The sequence below is a fragment of the Protomyctophum bolini genome (genome assembly GCF_963924005.1).
Source record: "Protomyctophum bolini genome assembly, chromosome: 21".
Taxonomy (NCBI): domain Eukaryota; kingdom Metazoa; phylum Chordata; class Actinopteri; order Myctophiformes; family Myctophidae; genus Protomyctophum; species Protomyctophum bolini.
The window spans coordinates 24,719,337-24,739,184 of NC_137882.1; the positions used below are offsets into that span (position 1 = coordinate 24,719,337).

Here is a 19,848-nt window from a genome sequence, read left to right on the forward strand (position 1 = left end):
GTTGCACAGATCAGATTTTGTTGTTCAATGGATTTTATTTCTTTCTGTATATCAAAGAAAGCAGAATGGAGATCAAACACAAAAAAGCAGGTACAGTGAGGGGGGAAAAAAAGCTTAATCAAAACTAACAATAACACAGCCACCATTTTTGTTCAATATTCATACCAATACCAAACTTGTTTTTTGAGCAAAGTGGTGGCATTAAAAACCGTTATGGATCAATAATCAAAACAGTGATGAAAGTAGTAATGAGAATAGGATAAGTAGTATAGTTATAACAATAGTGAGAATCAAAGTGACAATGGAACATGATTAAAGAATAAAAAGCAGATCTCCATAAAAACCTATCTAACTTGGACAGTGCAACAGTGTCTGTGTTTGTGTATAATCCCAGTCATGAGGCTCAAACACCGCCATCCAATTCTGTGTTTTAGACACTAGCTACCAAGCTTCTGACACCAATTGTGAATTCCCAATTAAAGGCCATTGTTTGTAGCACTTTTTCCATTTCCAAATTGTTAAAAACAAAGTATTTTCTGTGCTGTTGTGGAGACGGCTGTGCATCTTTTTTTCCCCCCCAAGCAGAGATAAAAAAAAAACCCAAAAAAAACATACCAAGTGGATTGGCACAAGTGTTGAGCCATGGGATGTCCTTTACAATTTGCATTTAGGAACGCCTCTCTAGGTCTCTGTCAACCTCAGATTGCTTTTTGGTTTTTCAAATGACAGAAAGCAAAGGGAGGATTACTTTGGAATAATCAGGTTTTTCCTTTCTTAATATATTTCTTTACAAAAAGTTTATTTTTTAGTTTTGCATTTTTGTTAGAACTATTGATAGTAACATTAATAACAATATACAACTTAAACTGAAGGAAAACGTCTTTAGTATAGCATCTCCTTCAAAACAGCACCATCTTTATAATAGCTCTCAGTCAATTTCCCAATTTGCTTCTTAGACTTTGAGTACCCATAATCCCATAAGGCTACTGGAGAATAATACCCCCCTCTGTCTAGCATGTCTATTAGACATTGTTGCATCTCATTTCCCAGCAGGTACATAAGCAGAATTAGCAATTATGTATCGAGACAAAACCAAACAAGAAGGGGAACAAAACACACAAGAGACAAACCCTTTCAAACCCTGCTCCCAGTATCTCTGCATGTTTGGCTTGACCTAAAAAAAAAAGTATGTCAGTTTATAGCATTTGCTTGTATTAACTCTAGATATAAAAATCTATACATTGAGCCAAGTAGTTATTTTCCTGTTTCACACACACACACTATTCATGACAAAAAGAAATCCCAATGAATTCATCAAATTAAAGTGGTCAGGCTGTGAATGGACCCTATTCAAACATGAGTAAAATAGCCATTTAATTTATTTGCAAACATTAGATGAGGAGCACTTTCGGTTTCAATTAATATGCTTAGTAATATTTCCCCTTTTTAAGGCTGTCAAGTATTCGGCACAGCTCTAATATTGAAAAATACTTGTAATTAGATTTAGATGTTTGAGGAGTTCCATTCCAAAATTAGACCATTTTGTCGTTTGGAAACATGGCATCGTCTCATTCAGAGCGATAAATGGGTAGAGATTAGATTAGTACATTAGTTGTTTACTGAAGATGTTGGCTGACAAAACACCAACACCGTTGCAGTCAGGTTCCAATATATTCTAGATATGGATTTTATGGAATGGTGAAATTCTGGTCAAATTGAAACCCCAAAATGGATGCATAGCATTCTGGAATAGAACTCTTCATTTGTATGCACAAATGCTTCTTGTACAATGGTACAGTCACAAGCAGCTAAAGCATGTTCTCGATCGACTAGCAAAAGAGGGAAACAAATAATCAATTTAACTTGTAATTTATATTAAGGCATCCAACATGCACTAGCGTGTCTTTCCATAAACAGACACAGCATTAGAATGCTTAAAAACATTTCATACAAGTAAAATGTGTCAAAGTGCTGTCAAATAAACTACCTTCCTCAGCATTCCTCTCATTTTTCCCTGTCTATTTGGATTGTCATGAAAACAGTGAACATTAGAACATAGACCCATATTTGGGAAAGTGTGAACAGCCCTATTTCTTGTTAAAGTACCTTCAAAATCCCAAGTGAGTAGACATACAATGCTCTTTCAGACCATGATGTCTATTAGCTAATGAACTGGTGAAGAACAGTTTTGCTCCTCTCCCGCTGGATCAATCCACTCGTCTTATATCCAAAGCAAATTTTGCAGTAAAGGAGAAAGTAGCATGATTCCATAGGAGACTCTTGGTGAATCTACTCTCCTTGTCCCCCAAAAAGTGTGCCAGGCCCAATGTCAAATGGCCCACTTCCAAAGACAAGAATATTATTACATTTTGCATCAGTCTTCAGGATAAGTACGTGTAGGACAACAAGCATGGCAAGTTGAGTGACTAGAAATGAGAAGTTCTCATAAGGAAGGTAATATAACCACAGGCCTTGGACCAAAAATGTTTCAAAGGGTGGTGGATTTAGGGCTTGGGATAGGGCTGCACAGTTATGATTTATATTAAGATTATTTTTGGTGGAAAAAGATTTTATATTCTTAATGCATTCCTTGCCCATTGTGAGTCTGGTGGATGGGAAGATGGGTTGTACAGTGTTGGTTATTAACCCTTGTTTAATGGTGAGGAAATGAAGGTGAGATGCCAGATAAGATGTTTGAATTCATTATATAGCTTCACGGTTACAGAATTGTGAAACAGAATAACTTTTTCTGATTACTTTCAGTTAATTGTGCAGCCCTAGCTTGGGACATGTTCATCATTCATCTGAGAGCTGTTGAATGAAGCAGTGTGATTATAGTCTGTTGTATAGGAAGCGGGTGAACTCCATTGTTAGACATCAGTTGTTCAGTCAGTTAAGGGGAAACAAGGGGATAGCCGGTGCAGGGAGAGAAATAGTTTGAGGATTAGTGCTCAAAAATGTGTTTCTTAAAATCTGAGGAGCCCAAATGGGTGCAAGGAAGAGTTATTTGTAGATCAACCCTCATCCAAGTCTTAGCTGCTGCTGGTAGTCGCTGGTGATGGAGGTGATTCGACGACAGTCTCACCTACAGAACCACCACCAGAACTGGCGATCGGACTGGAGAGTGTGATCTGTGACCCCGGGATGGTGCCACCAGGTCCACCACTGCTGGTTCCATTCTTGTTGAGTGTCGCAGGCTGGCCAAAGTTAGTGGTTCTCAGGGTGGCCAGGTGTCGCGGAGAGAACACATGGGATCTGGCCGCAGCTCTGGACTCGAAGGTGATGTTACAGACTTCGCAGCGACCAGTCAGGGTCTCCTTTGGCGCTGTCGGGGGCTGGCCCGCCACGGAAGGGGCCACGGATTCAATAACCGTCAGCTGCACTGGCTTTGGCAGGATGGGTCGGTTGGCTCTGAGGGCGTTGTACTGTAGGTAGCTCCCCGAGCTCATGTCCACTTTCCCCCCTGACACAGGCGACTGTGAAGAGGAGGGAAAGAGGAGTGAGGTAGAGAGCGAAAAGTGAGTTTTAGGTAGCTTTTTCTTTGTCGTAATCCTGTTGTTTACGACAGGTTCAGGGGTGGGCAAACATTTCTGCCATGTGATCTACTTTGTCATTTATAAGGTTGGAGTGACACCATTGCCAGCCAAGGTGACAGTGAACAAACATATCCCCGACTTATCTGCAGATCAGAATAATGCAAACACAGAATAGCTAATCATTTAATATTAAAAGTGGTGCAATTGCCTGGGGTTAAAATAAGTATTAAATACAATAATAGATATATGCCACTTTATGGACTTCTGCAAAGATCTGACTCATTGCAGGTTGTGGGGTTCGGCAGAAGATGGGCTGGGTGGGGTGGGAATGGGTTATGGTTTAAGAATTTATAATTGTATAATGGATGTTTGTGTGTTATGTATAAGTGTATAGTTGTATACTTATTACTTCCTCGTTTTATATTGTCCTTTTATGTTTGAAACTCATATGCATATATTTCTACAGATTTGTATGCAAGAAAAATAGAAATAGAAAATAGCTCTTTATCATTGCTATGGAGCAATGATATTTGAGCTCATGTACCAGTAGCATATTTCAAACTGAAGGACCACCCCACCTCTCCACATGATATAATATACATTCAAATGTAACATTAATGGCCTTAGTTGTGTGCCAGTATTGCGCAATTACAATACTATATAAATAAATACATATATATATTTTCTTCCCCCATGGTCCACCTGTAAATGATGCCGACCATTGGTTGAGAAACAGTTCTATAGTGTTTCAGTAACAGGATTATCACCATCCCTTTAGTAAAAAGAAAACTCATTTTCTGGTCAAGATACCAATTGTATCCAATCCAAGCTGATAAATGGATTCTGCCTCTTGATTGGATGAAATTTGTTTCCCACCCAAAAATAGCAGAAGATGGTGAGGCACCAGTTACTAAACACTATAGCACTGTTTCTCAAGCTTTGGTCCATGGGAAAATATCTGTTAGTGAACATACTACACTCCATATGGCAATGATGTTAAAACAAACAAATATCATTAAGGGTGCTCCTGGTTTGCCCAGAGAAAGAGAGAAAAACCACTGCTGAATATTTTAAAACACAACCTCTGAGAATTCCATTACCGTCATTTAAAGTAGCATCCAAGTTAGTTCTCAGTGATTTTGTGGATTGTCCCACAATGAGTCAGGACCCATTTGAGAGTCTCAGACCACTTTTTTGTGTCGAGTAAATATCCCTTCTCTTTACATTGTTTTTAACACATCTTTTACTAAATTATTTCAAAAGATTTTGACACAATTGAGAAATAAAAACCCATTTCATAAATGTTCTCGGAAATAAAATCCATATATGTGTAAAACGTTTGAAAATAGCTGATCTCACAATGAGTCACATTATGTCTTTAAATAGGGCTAAACTTATGTATTTTTGGAAATGTACAAAATTATCTTCTGGATTTCAGCTGGAAAAGTTTGGGAACCACTGGAATAGACTGTATGCCTACAATATGCAGAAATATAGAGCAAGACATTACTTTAGATTAGACAAATTAATATACAGGGGGAAAACAATGCAGAAGTTTTACTTCTCGTTCCAATATTGTTTGGCTTTGCACCGTTGGACTTCATTTCTCTTGTCTTTCTTAGGACGAGATTGATTGACTGTATTATTTGTTTATCCTGGTTTGCTCCGCAGTATTTTTATTAGCATCTTCTCTTTCTTTTTTTCGTTTCTACTGTATACTATAGTACCTTTTCTTATAATTACGTGTAAGTTGTAACCATAACTGCTGTGCCGCCTCTGGGCGACTGATTTTCCCCCGTGGGATAGTAAAGGTATCCAATATTACTTTTTGTAATAACTTATTGCTGTTATGTGCACAAGTGACAATGCAGTTAACATGAACACAACGCCGACTGTATGCAGAAATCTAGATTTTAGAAAAAATTATTGGTATATTGTTCTAATATAACTTTTTGTAATAACTCATTACTGTGTGCATTTAAAGCACTACACCTACCATTTTCTCCTGTTGCAGTCGCCAGCGCTTTTCTTTTGCCCTGGTGTTCTGGAACCAGATCTGCACCACCTTGAGTGGTAGGCTCAGCTCCGTACCGATGGCCTCACATTCCATGGCGTTGGGGTGGGCGCAGGTCTCGTAACAAGACTGCAAGATGGACAGCTGCAGGCAGGAAAGGTGTGTGCGTGGTCTGCGGCTGCAAGAGTGGAAGCTGTTCTCCGTAGGGCTGGATTTAGCCATGGCTGGGGTGGTGGGACTGGCCACTTTGCTGGGTATATTTGGGCTAACCGGTGCAATGCTAGGGGTCGGAGGAGGGGGGATTGTGCGAGATGGGACATTGTGCATGGGAAGAGCCAGCTGTTCTCTTGATAGCGTGTTGATCTTAAAAGAACCCTTGGGGGTCCAGTAGTTAAGTCCGTTTTGTTTCTGTTGCACCATTGCTGTGGCGGGGGGCTTGTTGTTGATAGGCGTGGTGGGGATTTTGGGTACCATGCGGTTGGTGGCTCCTGGGACGGGCCTCGTTTCTCTTTCACTGTCTTTCTCTTCATCCGTTTTGTCATCCTCACTCTCCTCTTCTAGCTTTAGCTTCAAGACTGGGCGAGGGGCAATGGGCAAGAGCTCCTTGGGGGTCGCAAGGAGGATGGGCGTGTTCATTTTGGGGGCAATTTTGACCATAGTGAGGTTGCTGGTGGTTTCGAGTTTTATCTTTGGCACTGATGAGGCAACACAGCTCACAGGAGAGATCGTGGCAGAAGAGACAACCTCCTTAGGCTTTATGGGAACTGGGGTTACATTTTTCACCACATCCAGTAGTCTGCCCATTTCCACAGGTTCTTTCTCCGTCTTTATGAGTGTGCGGGCCATGGGAGTAGTGGTGATGCTCCCAGGGCTGCTGTTGGTAGTGGTGGAAGGTTTTTGGGAGAATATGGGTTTGGAAAGAGGCCAGGTGAACTTGATGAGCGGTTTTCCCAGCGCCGCCAGGGTTCCATCACTGATGAATCGCACCTCGCCCTTGCGTTCCCTTGCTCTCATGTTCTGGAACCAAATCTGGACAACCTTCTTTGGAAGATGGACCCATTCCGAAATCTGCTCAAACTCGTGTTTCCCAGGGTTGGGGTCTTTGAAGTAGCAGCCATAGAGAATATCAAGCTGGTCAGCTTGGATGATGGTCCTGGAACGCCTCATGTCCCGATACCTTCTGCCCTTTGACCTCCTCTGCTGCTGTTCCTTCTCTTTCTCCCTCTCCCTTTCCCTCTCCAGCAATGTTGCGTTCATTTTCTCTGCTGCCCTCATGTAAATACTTGACTTGTTCAAGCTATTGCAGTTCAGACTGCTGTTGGAAGCTGTAGTGGTTGAGCCATCAGGTTTCACCTGGACAACCACCAGGCCTTTGGATGTGGGCCTCAGACCCAGGCCGTCCAGCAGACGTCCCTTCTGCAACAATGTCCTGTCGACCATGGAGGTCGAGGATGAGGAAGAAGTGCTCCTTTTCCCTATGCTAAGGTCCAAAGCTGATTCACAATCACCTCCATTGGACAGGTAATGGGAGATTTGGCCATGGGAAGAAAGAGACTGAGTGATGAGAGGCTCTGCAAAGCGCGTTATATTTGGCGGGTTGGAAAAGGTGGGCAATTTATCTCCCAATATGGAGGGAGGAAGTGAGAGGACATAGGGACTGAGGAACTGTGCAGAAAATGGAGCGAGGGACAGAGAGAGGGGGAGGGAGTGGAGCATGCCACTTGGAAGCCCTGTGTGGTCCATAGAGTGGGCCTGAGTGCTTGGAGGATCCCCTTGGGCCTCCAACTCCAGATCCACATCTGGATCCTGCCTTTCCTTTTTGACCTCCACTGCTTCCCGTTCAAATTCCCTCTTTCTCTTTTTCAGATTGGCCCTCTGACCTCCTCCGGCATCCTCCTCTTCATACTCGTCCTCCGCATCAGAGAGGAACACGGTGGTGGAGCGCAGCACCTTCCCCCCACTGGGGCCCTTATTGCCGGCAGGCTCCCGCTGTGCTTCGTCTTTCGCGGGACTGTCGGGCCCCTCCTTCAAGGACCCATTCTGACTTTCATCATCAGACACAATGACAGAGGTGTACACTTCTTCAGTCTCAGAATCGGAGGTCAAACAGGTGTCTCCTGGGAGGCTGTTCCTCCCAACAGCCTTCTCTTTTCTCTTCTTTCTACTACTAGACAAATCAATTACCTGACTGCTGGAGGCTTCAGCTCCATCCTCACTTTCCGCTATTATCAGTGAACTTTCATCCTCATCAAAGTCATTATTTAAACCTTCAACTTGGATGTGCGTGGGGAGACCTGCTCTGCCCCTACTGTGCTCTGATCCCATTGCTCTCCGTTTCACTTGGGCGTTGCGTGCTTGGCATAGCCACCTGCGTACCTCTTCCTCAGTGAGGCCCACCTCTCTGCCCAGTGCCTCACAGTCCTCACGAGGAGGGCTGGCAGCATGTTCCTCACTGCGGGACTCAAAGAACGCTGACAATACCTCCGACTGGAACTCGGACAGTATCGGCGGGCCTGGAGAAATGTTGCGCCCCTTTGTGTTATGACAAGGACGAGTGTGGTCTGGGGAATTGGAGTTGCTCTTATACGGGCTGGTTTTCAGGGAGTCAACTGAGCCGCTAGGGCTTGTGCCTGCTTGTGATTTCTGTGGGGTAGAATCCGGGCTAAGTGTAAGGTTTAAATGTATAGGGCTGAGGCTTGAGCTTCGTACAGACGTAGAAGGTGAAAGGTTCTTATTGCGGAAGCTTTTCTCTGTTGCTGTCGGGGAGGTGCTCAGGATAGTTGCTTTATCTCCTCCATCTAGCCCCGACTGATCTGTCAAACTGTCCCCTCTGTCCGTTGTGCCATCTATATCTGCCCCCTCCATCTTCCCCTCCTCTCCATCTTTCTCTAGCTTAATCATTTTGCTCATCAGTTCCTTAGTGTCTTCTTCCTCACCTCTCTCTCTTTTAACACCCACCACAGGCCGATTGTCCCCTTCCTCAACCTTGACCTCCTCTTTAACCATTTTACTCTCCTCTTTTACCGCCTTATCCTCCTGCTTGACATGCTCCTCCTCACTTCTTCCGTCCACCTCTTTTTGCTCTTCCACACAGGACTGTGTCTTTTCTTGGACTTCAACAGTGGGCCCCTGGTTCTGTAAGCTATTGAGTCTTTGGGCTACAAGGGCTTGTTGGGCCGGGCTAAGACCTAGTAATGGCACACACTGGGCCAGGAGTTGTCCTTGCTGGTTCTCCTGGCTCTGCTGGGTTTGGGCCTGGAGCCCGTTGAGGATCAAGGGCATGAGCATCTGAGGCTGAGGAACCAGCTGGGGAGTGGCCACACTGGGAGCTGCGCCAGCCGCAAACAGGGAAGGAACGAGGGAGTGTGATACGGAGCCGGGACTAGACGTAAGGAGGGTGAGAAAAGCAGAGACCGCCTGAGCCGAGGCCACAGGGGAGGCGAGGAGGGAGGGGGCTGCTGTCGACGCTGGGATCTGCTCCCCCTCTTTGGCAGTCACCATCAGGCTCCCAGGAGCAGAGGAGCTTGTTGTGGTGACTAGCTGCGAGGCTCCGCACACCGGAGTGCCCACTGCTGGGCTTGGAACGCTGTTGCTCCCCGAACGCCCACTAGCTGCGGCGGCATTGGCAGCATTTCTGCTCCGGGTCTGGTGTAAAACAGACTTCATATGGCTCTCGAGGGTGATGGCATGATTGTAGGAGACTCGACACACAGCACACTGATAGGGCTTGTTGGACAGAAACGGCCGAGCCAGAACAGGAATCACGACATTCTGGTTGGTCTCCCCGCCTGTTTTCATCTGTTGAATGTGGGTGTCGGAGGAGTAGTGAACACTCAAAGCTGTCTTGGACAGAAACGCCTCGTGACAGGCGGTACATTTAAATGACCGGGTAACCTTTGGAGGTACTACATTTTTATCAACCGAGGTTGCCTTGGCTTCTGCCATCGCTGCGTTCTCCGTTGTGTTTTGCTGCGTTGCTTCACCTGTGGGTTGATTCCCTTCCTCTGGTTGAGCTCCACCTGCCCCCTGGTCTGTTTCACCTTGTCCACACACCTCCATCACTTTGTCTTTAAGCTGCTGGACAGCGTGTGAATTCTCAGTTTGGCAGGGTTCTGAATCTTCACCATGCTTCACTTGTTGGAGGGCAGCTTCTGAAGAATAAAAAAATAAATGCAACACTCAACTGTTATGTTGTGGTAAACAGAACAACTCATTTAATAAGATTAAGGCTTTCAAAGACGCAAATTCATGCCAGGTCAAACATCAAGCACTGTAGTTCTACTCAATGTTTACCATTTACTAACAAATACAAGGAATGTCACATTTATTATAATTAATCGAATTATATACAGTATATATATATATATATATATATAACAAATGCAATATATATTCATTTATCCATATCATTATGTGTCTCCTTTATTTTTCCTATATTGTCTGTCTGTATACATCTGAGAACATAGTATTTCTATTATGTGTTGCCAAGTCTAATTTCTTAAATGCTAAAACATAAAATCGGTCAAACAATTAACCCTTCGCCAAGCCCCACCCACTATGCGATGGCAAGCTGTCCTATAATCAATCATTTCAGTAGCAAGAGCTACAAAGTGTCATCAGGCTGTCAGGCGCGCCCCCCCCCCCCCCCCCCCCCCCCCACTACTGATCTACAAGCTCAAAACGTGTCCCGGTGCGATGCGTTTTGAGCTTGTAGATTGGCTATTTTTGCTACGACAGTAATATGCAATGTGGCTCCTTTGGATTGAGTGTGGAAATATAGTGGCCCTCTCCATCGTCAAAGTTGTGCGTCCCTGCACTACCTCAACATGGACGCACGCACACACATACTGTGAAGTATGTACTCAACTGCTGCTCTCTCTCTCTCTCTGGCTGAGCAGTCCAGGCACCTAGGCCGGTAATCCAGCCTGACTGTTATGTTATGTTATGTGTGGGTGTGTGTGTGTGTGTGTGTGTATATATATATATATATATATATATATATATGTGTGAAATGAAGAAACAGTATCCAACTGAATCACCTTTAACAACCGTCCGACAGGAGTTTTCATGTAATGCACCGTAAGACTACAGTACAGTGATTAGTACTATTATTGCCATCACCAGGTTGGGTCAGTCGTGACGTTTTTCCCACGACGCTAAGCTGTGTATGTGTTCAACAACACAGCCATGCAAAATAACACTGACAGCTATGAGGTGATGGAAGCTGGCCATATCCTTAGCAACGGTTGCTAAACTATTTGGATTGGCATTGGACAATCGCTTTTGGGGTGGGGTTTAGCGAAGGACACATTTCTGACTTGTTTGTAGATACCTCTCACTAACCTGTGGTATTGTGAGCATCCGTGTCCTCAACCTGCCTCAACCCGCCACTGGCACATTGTTTAGACTTAGCGACAGCCTGATAAAAAAAGGAGGGAAAACATCAATGGGATTTCGACAGTGAAAAAAAGGAAATCATAAATATAACTCCTCTTTTCACATAAAGGTGAATGCTATCAGTCACGTGGTGGCTGATTGCCATCCAGCTTGGTGTGACTCATTGAAGCATAGCAATGTTACAGTGCAACCTGACCCAGCCTTTAATTTGACACATAAAATTAACCCATTTTGACCTGAGATCAGATTCTAAAAATATCTTCGATGTTTCAAAAATAGCAGACCTACAAGCTCGTAGTTAAAAACAAGGCTCTAAAATTGGCGATCGTTTTAACTGAAGACACTTCCAGGTTCTGTAAGTTTTAAGTGTTAAGCTAATATTTCTATCAAAGATTTGAGATCTGCCTGGGTAATCCAAAGCATAAATGAATCATATTACTGAATTAAGACAAGAGTAAGACGCAGTTGAAGGCTGAAATGCCTTTGTCTGACTGTCTAATTTGTCTTGTTTGATTAATATTTGTCTCTGCATATTTTCAAGCACGCACCCGGGAGTCGTTACACTACAAATTACTTTGAAGTTACAGATTTTCATTTCATATTACTGAATTACAATGAAATAATAGCTTCAACATGCTTAAAAACAATGCTTCTTGATTGCTAACTTAATCTAAGACATTAAACACTAAATACAGTGCTAGTTGAATTTGCTTTATAAGTTTATATTGATGCAACACTTCGGTTCAGAGTTTTACCTTCCATGAGCTCTATGTATTCTGCATAATTGGTTTTGCAGCTCATCAGTGTCAAACTATTTAAAAAAAGGGACTACAACTGGTGTGATATTTTGTCCTTGTGTACTTACAATGTCCAGCAGTTTGTCTACGCAGTTAGGAAGTACTTTGTGTTGTTCACTGAGATGCAGAGATAGAGACGATGGGTCTGGTTGCCCTTGTTGGCACAGGGGGCACAGCCACTCCGCCACCCCGCTGCTGTCACTGATCACAGACTCTCCAGACTCCTCCTGGCCAATAAATATAAAATGAAAGATATGGCAACATAAAACCCTTTATCCCAAACGGATTGAGTTATTACAGAAGAACAAAGTAATGAGTACCATTACAACACAAGTAAACAAAAACAACAAGATTGTTAATCGTTTTTCACACTGCAAAATTTGATGATTCAAATCCACAATGTGCTGCCAGATGCGTTTGCTGTGAGAATGTTATGACACTTTTTGCATTAATAGCCCATATTGTATAGGAGTAAAATGGCATAGATGGTAGAGAAAATGCGACAGGGGAAAATGCATTCCTTGTTAAGCGAAACCCTGATCCAGCTTCACAGAACTATGAAAATACAGACAGTCTTGATTCCAGCCATAACCACCTTTTATAGGGAGTTTCCCCCCTCTCAGCAACCACAGTATCAAATTACACCTCATTGTAATGATTGCAGGGACTTTTCATTTGAAAACTAACTTAATTTAAAGCCCCCAAGAGCATACCATAACATCTTCAATACTGTATATCACTATATCACACAAAAAGCAGATACATTGTTATAAAAGTGCATGCAACTATAGGCCAACACTCCTAAACATACAATCTCTGGTTGTACCTACTGTACAACGAGTATGGTCTCAAAATATAGCAATTATGTCCAAGTGTCCTGATTATTACAGCCTTAACGCATTTTAATAAGACTATCTGAGGTCACGGTTGCTGCATGCATGCATGACCGTAGCGAAGCCTGCAGCATGCCTCCGATTGTGAAACACCTTCCATGCAATTTAATAAATCATCCAAATCATACAGCCTGCCAAGGTGGATCGTTCCGTGTGGAGTGAATAACGATCTTACCATACAGTAACTGCTCATAAATAAATCTGCAACATGGATTTAATGGGCGTAAAAATGTCCTCATGAGAGACCAACACAGATCCTGATCACTTCCTCGTCATGATGCCAATTAGCAAGCTAGCGAAATCTCCAAAATAACTCCAAACATTAACGTTACAGATTGTGTACAAGATGCTCATTCCGACACTACCAATGAAAAACACAAAAGATGCAACTAATATGACCACTCTAACACTACCGAGCTGGCTAATTAACGAGCGGTCTAATTAGCTATCATGCCGAACCAAGTGATGAATCAATTAGCTAGGAAGCTAGGTTGCCTCAGCGTCGCATTACAGTGGTGTTCCACAAAACGCTGCTTCTTAGTAGCTCATTTACTGACGAAGATAATTACCATAACAACCACAAACATCCAAAACTGCTCAAACACGAGTTTAACATCTCACTTACCACGCTGTTGCTTCTCCGCTAAAAGCCAAAAGGCTGGTTTAATTAATAAACAAAATGGCTTAACCTCATAACAGTCGTGGCACTTCTTTGCTAGCTAGCCTGTTAGCAAAGCAGCAGCAGCAAGCAGCAGGGTAATTAACGTCCCCTCCTCAAACAAGTCTCCACACTAATAAAGGCTCCCTTATGAAATGTAACGTTATTTCGACAAAAATGTCGCGTTTTCCGGACGAACGAGTGTCGACACGCGTCACGTCGACACTTTTAGTTTCGAAATACGTAGTTTATGTCGCACGACGACGAAATACAAATACAATTAAGTATGAAAAGCTTGATTAATAAACTACTGCGCTTGACAAAAAAAAGGAAAATAGAACAGACCTACAAGCTAACGACGCGTTGCGAACGCGCCGCGGTGTTAGCTTGTAGATCGTTTTTTTTTTGGTCAAGCGACACCGGCCTAGAGTCGTTCCTCACCCCGGTGGATGTGTGCTGCCAGTCGGGCATCTACAGCGATCATCCAGCCAGCAACAAGCGCACCAACATCGAGGCCTACAACTACACGCACGGACCGAAGCCATTTAATTAATTAATGCATGTACGTGCATGATCTGCTGCTCCTCCGTGCAGATGTGTGTATGTGTGTGCTGATAGGAAGAAAACACACACACACACACACACACACACACACACACTAACCTCCTCACAACCCTTCCACCCACAATCGCGTTCCTTCCTTCCGCGGGACCCCCACCTACTCTTTGATTATCATTATTATAATCACTGTTATTATTGTTGTTGTTGTGAAAGCATTCCAACACATTTTCAAAACAGTCGCGATCGGTAGAACTAGGTAGGTGCGTGCAACATGCTAACCAAACAAGGGTTTCGTTGCGGTGGTAATTGGCGAAAAGAAGATTAATTAAAAAATGCTAAGCTACTTGTGTGTGGAAAAGGGACTAGTTAGTACCTCTCTTATGGAACAGGACGGCGATGGGGGTGGTGCAGAAAGAGAGGGGGAGGGTGGAGGAGGGGTGGGGGGAGAAAAAAGGAGAGCCGAGAAAAAAAAAGTTTTGGGATTTTTAATGTTCGAAATCTGTGACGGATCGGATTAGTAAAATGCTGCATCAATCCACCCCCGGTGGTCGGTCGATCGACCCTCGATCCGCAGGCCACTGCGCTCAGGCCACGTCGGCGCAATAATTAAACCGATCGTTGTTTTAATTAAGTTGTGGGGAGAGCAATTAGCTAATGCGTTTACCTGCATGGTCGCCCGGGCTCCAGCAGTAGCACGCTTCCCTCTCTCTCGCTCCTCGGGACTGAAAAGTTTTCTTCTTTCTCTCTCTCCACCTCCTCCGCCTCCTCCCTGGCTTGGTTCTCCCCTCCCTCTCATTCGCCCTCTCTCTCTCGTTTCTCCTTCCCCTGTTTCTGTCTAGTAAACACACGACAGCTCCCCCCCAGGCTGATTGCTGACATTCGCACACGATGGATGATCAAATCTCCTTATGTAACATCATGGATACTAATAATCATTATATTATCAGGGGATTTGAATTATAGTTGACTTAAATTTAATGAATCATCAAAAAGCAAGATCATCAAGGTAAACGTATTGAATAACGTAGGCTATATATAAAAGGTGAAAGTGACCTGCATTATTAGACATAATAGTATTGAAATCCGCGCGGAATCCTCATCCAAGGCGAAACAAAATTAATCTCTTATTGCCCTAAATGATTGCGTCAGTCAGGAATAGTATAACAAATCATAATTTATCGATAAATAGACTATATCACAGTTTTCACAGATGCTTCGCTGTTATTGCACATGAACAACACAATATTTTACATGCGTTTCTAGTTTCTGCAGTAAGTGGCGTACATCAACGGCAATAGAATCTCTGTGCAGAATAATGCATATTTATAAAGCAGAGAGGATTAGAAATGCACCATCTGTATGCGCTTGTCCGTTACTGAGACAGGATATGATTGTCCTGAATACTGTGATAGGTGTCTCCATTGTGCCTGAGTAAAATATATTCCTGTCGCGGTTTGGTAGTTTGGACTTTACATGATTTGTTGCTTAAGCCAGTGATTTATTTTATATATATTTTTTTTGTGTACGTCAAGTGAATTTGGACTTCTAATTGTGAATTTAAAGGTCTGTATTTTACAGTTAGTAAACTTATAACGCTGTATGTGCATGAGCTCAAGATGCACTGAATGACTGGACCCATTGACTTGTAATGGTGTGAGTACCAGATCTCTTGTGGCTGCCAGATGTCTGTGGGGTCCTTCGCGCATGAGACCCACGTCATCACGTATCACGTACGCTCAAAACAGCATCACGTATCAATTCAATTCAAAGGGCTTTATTGGCATGAGAAAACATACGTTTACATTGCCAAAGCAGAAAGAACAAAACAACAGTACAGCAATACAATCAAAACAAAAATTATGTACTTTGAAGGTCAGAATCTTCAATAGATTACGTACGCATATCACGTACGCTCTAGCCAAACAGATGTCGTTGGTTAGCCAAACAGAGCTAACCTGTTAGCTCTGCCTTGTCTATCTTCAATTTAGCATAATCGTTTCAGGAATTTAACATCACAATGCAACGTTTGGTACTCCGATATCATGTATTATTAGTCAGTTAAATTAACAATGATTTTACAATATAAATTGTGGTCTCAGAGATATAAATGCCATTAAATGGGGCTCCGTAGCCTGTTGCATGTCAAACTCGGGGTGCTTCTTTGAAATTAAACTGGTTGAGAATCACTGCTACAACTGTAAAAATCTTCTCTTATGGGGGTCCCTGCAATATATTTTAAAAATGGGGGTCCGCATGAATGATAAGATCAATGTGGGGGTACTTGGCATGAAAAAGTTTGGGAATCACTGGTCTTGAGAACCTATTGAATATATTTTCCCATAAATTGGTTATTGCTGGACACTGCCAGAAACTGTGGCTTTCTAAACATAATTGAGCTATAGATAGTCAGTCAGTCTGGTCAAGCTGGTCAGATAGACCTATTTGTTACAGCAGATCTGCTAGCTCACAATGTTGTGATCTTGTAGATCTGCTCATTTCATATAGGCAATGTATGTAGGGTAAAAGGTTAATAATTAGATGTCATACTGTGCAGATTGTAGATTGTACTGCTGATTGGACTGTAGGCCTATTCACATGCAAGTAACTTTAGGCAAAAGTGTCACAAAGCAACAAAAAAAGCACTGGTGGTAGTACTATATCATACTGTATGATATACAGAGTGCAACTCTGTATATCATACAGTATGATATAGTACTGACTGACTGACTGTCTGTCTGTCTGTCTGTCTGTCTGTCTGCCTGTGCAACTCTGTATATCATACAGTATGATATAGTACTGACTGACTGTCTGTCTGTCTGTCTGTCTGTCTGTCTGTCTATCTGTCTGTCTGCCTGCCTGCCTGGGTGTCTGTCTGTCTGTCTGCCTGCCTGTCTGTCTGTCTGTCTGTCTGTCTGAAAGTGCCACTACACTCTCCAGTTGGCGGGTCAGCAGTGATTGGCCAAGTGACTCCTCCAGGCTTTCAGCTATAGACGAATCCACAGAGTGACGCCCCGGGCGCATTACACTTATTACACTACACTATTACACGTATTACACTATGCTATTACACTACGCTATTACACCACCACACTTATTACACTACGCTATTACACTACTACACTTATTACACTATGCTATTACATACGGAGCCCCATTTAATGGCATTTATATCTCTGAGACCACAATTTATATTGTAAAATCATTGTTAATTTAACTGACTAATAATACATGATATCGGAGTACCAAACGTTGCATTGTGATGTTAAATTCCTGAAACGATTATGCTAAATTGAAGATAGACAAGGCAGAGCTAACAGGTTAGCTCTGTTTGGCTAACCAACGACATCTGTTTGGCTAGAGCGTACGTGATATGCGTACGTAATCTATTGAAGATTCTGACCTTCAAAGTACATAATTTTTGTTTTGATTGTATTGCTGTACTGTTGTTTTGTTCTTTCTGCTTTGGCAATGTAAACGTATGTTTTCTCATGCCAATAAAGCCCTTTGAATTGAATTGATACGTGATGCTGTTTTGAGCGTACGTGATACGTGATGACGTGGGTCTCATGCGCGAAGGACCCCACAGACATCTGGCAGCCACAAGAGATCTGGTACTCACAATGGTATCAGATGCTGTACCTATATGCTACCAAATACCAATTAAAACAGGCAGCATGTAATGAGTAATGACAGTTATTGATCCCTGTTAAATTGTGTAATTTCAGATGAGTGTGGAAGTGGAGAGAAAATTTGTATGTGATGCTGACATTCAGAAAACATTGGAAGGCATTGGAGGTTTGTTTTCATATGTCATTATGTCCCCATATAGTCAGACATAGGTCTATATGGTGGTGTGATGTAAATTGCCTCTTATTAACAATTAAGTTTGTTAAACTATAGTCTCCTATATGTATATCAGCATATCGATTCTGATGAAATACATCATTGTATGCTATCATTATAGACTATTCTATAATAACTATATAACTACAATGTATCTCTCTTTTCAACCAGGAGTGTGTATTGGTGAGCATCAGTTTCATGACAAGTACTTTGACACACCGGATTTCTCTCTCACTTTGAAAGACACCTGGCTGCGTCAACGCAGAGGTTGTTGGGAGCTGAAGTGTCCAACAGCAACAGTCGGCAAGGCAGAGAACAGTGGAATAGAACAGCCTAAACAGGCTGCACTGTGCTCTCGCTACTTAGAGATAACTAGTCTGCCAGAAATTCAACAGAGAGTGAAATATGTCTTAAAGGACAGTGTCAGGGATGGCGAAATGTCATGTCAACTGCCAGAGGAAGTAACAGAAGAGGAGACGCAGCTGGTAGCTGACCGAGATGGGCCTAAAACAGCAGATAAAAGCTCCTCAGAGGGGGATGAATCTTGGCTGAGCAAGCTGAATCTGGTGTGCTTTGCAGCGTTTACGACAGTGCGGTGCTCATTCACTCTTGAGGAAGACGTGCATATAGATCTTGACAAGGCTGACTTCGGTTACTGTGTCGGAGAGATAGAGGTCATCGTACCAGAGGGAGAAGACATGCAGCCTGCCATGGAGAAGATCGAGAAAACGGCACAAAAGCTGGGTAAACACTAAACCTTAACTGTATATATTTAACCACCTGACCAGTTTAATACTTCTCCAATATTATATTCCACTTAATATTATTTGAGAGGGATCTAAACAACCCCATTACTTAAGTCAAAGTATAAATACCTGTGGTCAAATATTACTCCACTGTGCTCTTGACCTGTACTAATAATAACCCTTTCAATAACCCTTAATAATAAAGGGTAATAATTAATAATAATAACTCTTATTAACTATTTTAATATTAACCTCTGTGTTTATTTTTATTCACAGGTCTGACTGGGGATCAGCGTGTTCAAGGAAAAATGGACGTCTACCTTCAAAGATATTGCCCAGAGCATTATGCTAAACTACTAAGTGCAAAGATTTTGTGAGAAATTTGATTGAGTCAAACAATGCAAAAATGAGCTGCACATTTCTTAATTGATGCATGATTCTTATTTTGTATAGCGGAGACTGTGGAGTGTATAGTCATATGTCTGTATCCATATTAAAATGTGTAAAAATGATAGCTTAAATGTAATTTAACCCTGTAATGTTGAAAATTCTGAAGTACTAAAGTAAATGTATTTTGTTTACCACAACAATGATAGACTGTGAAGTATACCCGAGTAGTGAGTCTGGCCTATATCTGTTGGAAACTTATATGACTTTTACTACACTACATTTTGAAAGATAAATAGGTATAAACGCCATTAGATTTCCAAGAAGGTAGATTGTCTTTTACTCACTATTCTAGCTTGGCTTTTAATTAAGTCAGCTGTTGAATTATTTTTCCTTTCTAAAATGCTTCCTAGTTCCTCATAGGGCAAACCACTGGCTGGCACCCGCTCTCAACCAATGGGATGTATTCAAAATAAAATCTCTCAACTAAGATAAGTCTGACTGTCTGATTAAGTACAGTGGCAGACTGGCAGTGGTAATGGTGATGGATGGAGGTGTGGACATTTTTTACATTGTACCCAGAGTAATCTAAAGAGAGTGGTGACACGCCGCAAAGCGGGTGCCTATGGGCTATAGTTCCAAACATTGGAACTATTCCATTGAGATAGAATGAGCACTTCCGCATTCCATTGTTAATTTGTTACAATGCGAGTCAACAGGAGTGTCTGTCATTACTCTCTTAATAGATTACTCTGATTGTACCTATTGAACCATGCAGTCACTCAAGTTAAACCTAATGCTGATTGAAAATGTATTCACACAACTTCAAAAACAACTTATACTGAAGTTAGTACTACGAATGTTTTACCTTGAGCCTGCCTGCTTGCTAGGTCGTGTCCAACCTGACATATTATAGACACAGGATCAAATGTTTCAAACAAGGGAAACCAATTCCATTACAATATTGTATTAACATACAGATTGAACAAAATTAACATTTCTTCAAAGACAAAATA

General features: G+C 42.3%; 2 protein-coding genes across 7 annotated transcripts; one reads left to right on the forward strand and one right to left on the reverse strand.

Moving 5' to 3' along the window:
- Nucleotides 1-15: 15 nt before the first annotated feature.
- zfhx2 (zinc finger homeobox 2) lies at nucleotides 16-14,635 on the reverse strand. 5 transcript variants are annotated; one of them, XR_013966177.1, is made up of 6 exons: nucleotides 13,737-13,915; nucleotides 11,813-11,971; nucleotides 10,894-10,969; nucleotides 5,533-9,701; nucleotides 2,107-3,476; nucleotides 16-1,174 (listed from the first exon to the last, which is right to left on the reverse strand). XR_013966177.1 is itself a non-coding variant. In XM_080794290.1 (5 exons), the coding sequence occupies exons 1-5, from the start codon at nucleotides 14,524-14,526 to the stop codon at nucleotides 3,033-3,035; spliced, it is 4,854 nt and encodes a 1,617-aa protein (XP_080650416.1). In that variant the 5' UTR covers nucleotides 14,527-14,635; the 3' UTR covers nucleotides 16-3,032. The 5 variants fall into 5 exon arrangements, 4 of the variants coding, with proteins under 4 accessions (XP_080650416.1, XP_080650415.1, XP_080650417.1 ...); XM_080794290.1 differs by lacking the exon at nucleotides 13,737-13,915 and adding an exon at nucleotides 14,521-14,635 and having other exon boundaries at nucleotides 16-3,476; XM_080794289.1 differs by having other exon boundaries at nucleotides 16-3,476; nucleotides 5,533-9,698; nucleotides 13,737-13,916.
- A 658-nt stretch (nucleotides 14,636-15,293) lies between these two features.
- thtpa (thiamine triphosphatase) lies at nucleotides 15,294-19,273 on the forward strand. 2 transcript variants are annotated; one of them, XM_080793656.1, is made up of 4 exons: nucleotides 15,294-15,419; nucleotides 17,582-17,651; nucleotides 17,871-18,443; nucleotides 18,722-19,273. In XM_080793656.1, the coding sequence occupies exons 2-4, from the start codon at nucleotides 17,582-17,584 to the stop codon at nucleotides 18,820-18,822; spliced, it is 744 nt and encodes a 247-aa protein (XP_080649782.1). In that variant the 5' UTR covers nucleotides 15,294-15,419; the 3' UTR covers nucleotides 18,823-19,273. The 2 variants fall into 2 exon arrangements, with proteins under 2 accessions (XP_080649782.1, XP_080649783.1); XM_080793657.1 differs by lacking the exon at nucleotides 15,294-15,419 and adding an exon at nucleotides 17,428-17,467.
- The last annotated feature ends 575 nt before the right edge of the window (nucleotides 19,274-19,848 follow it).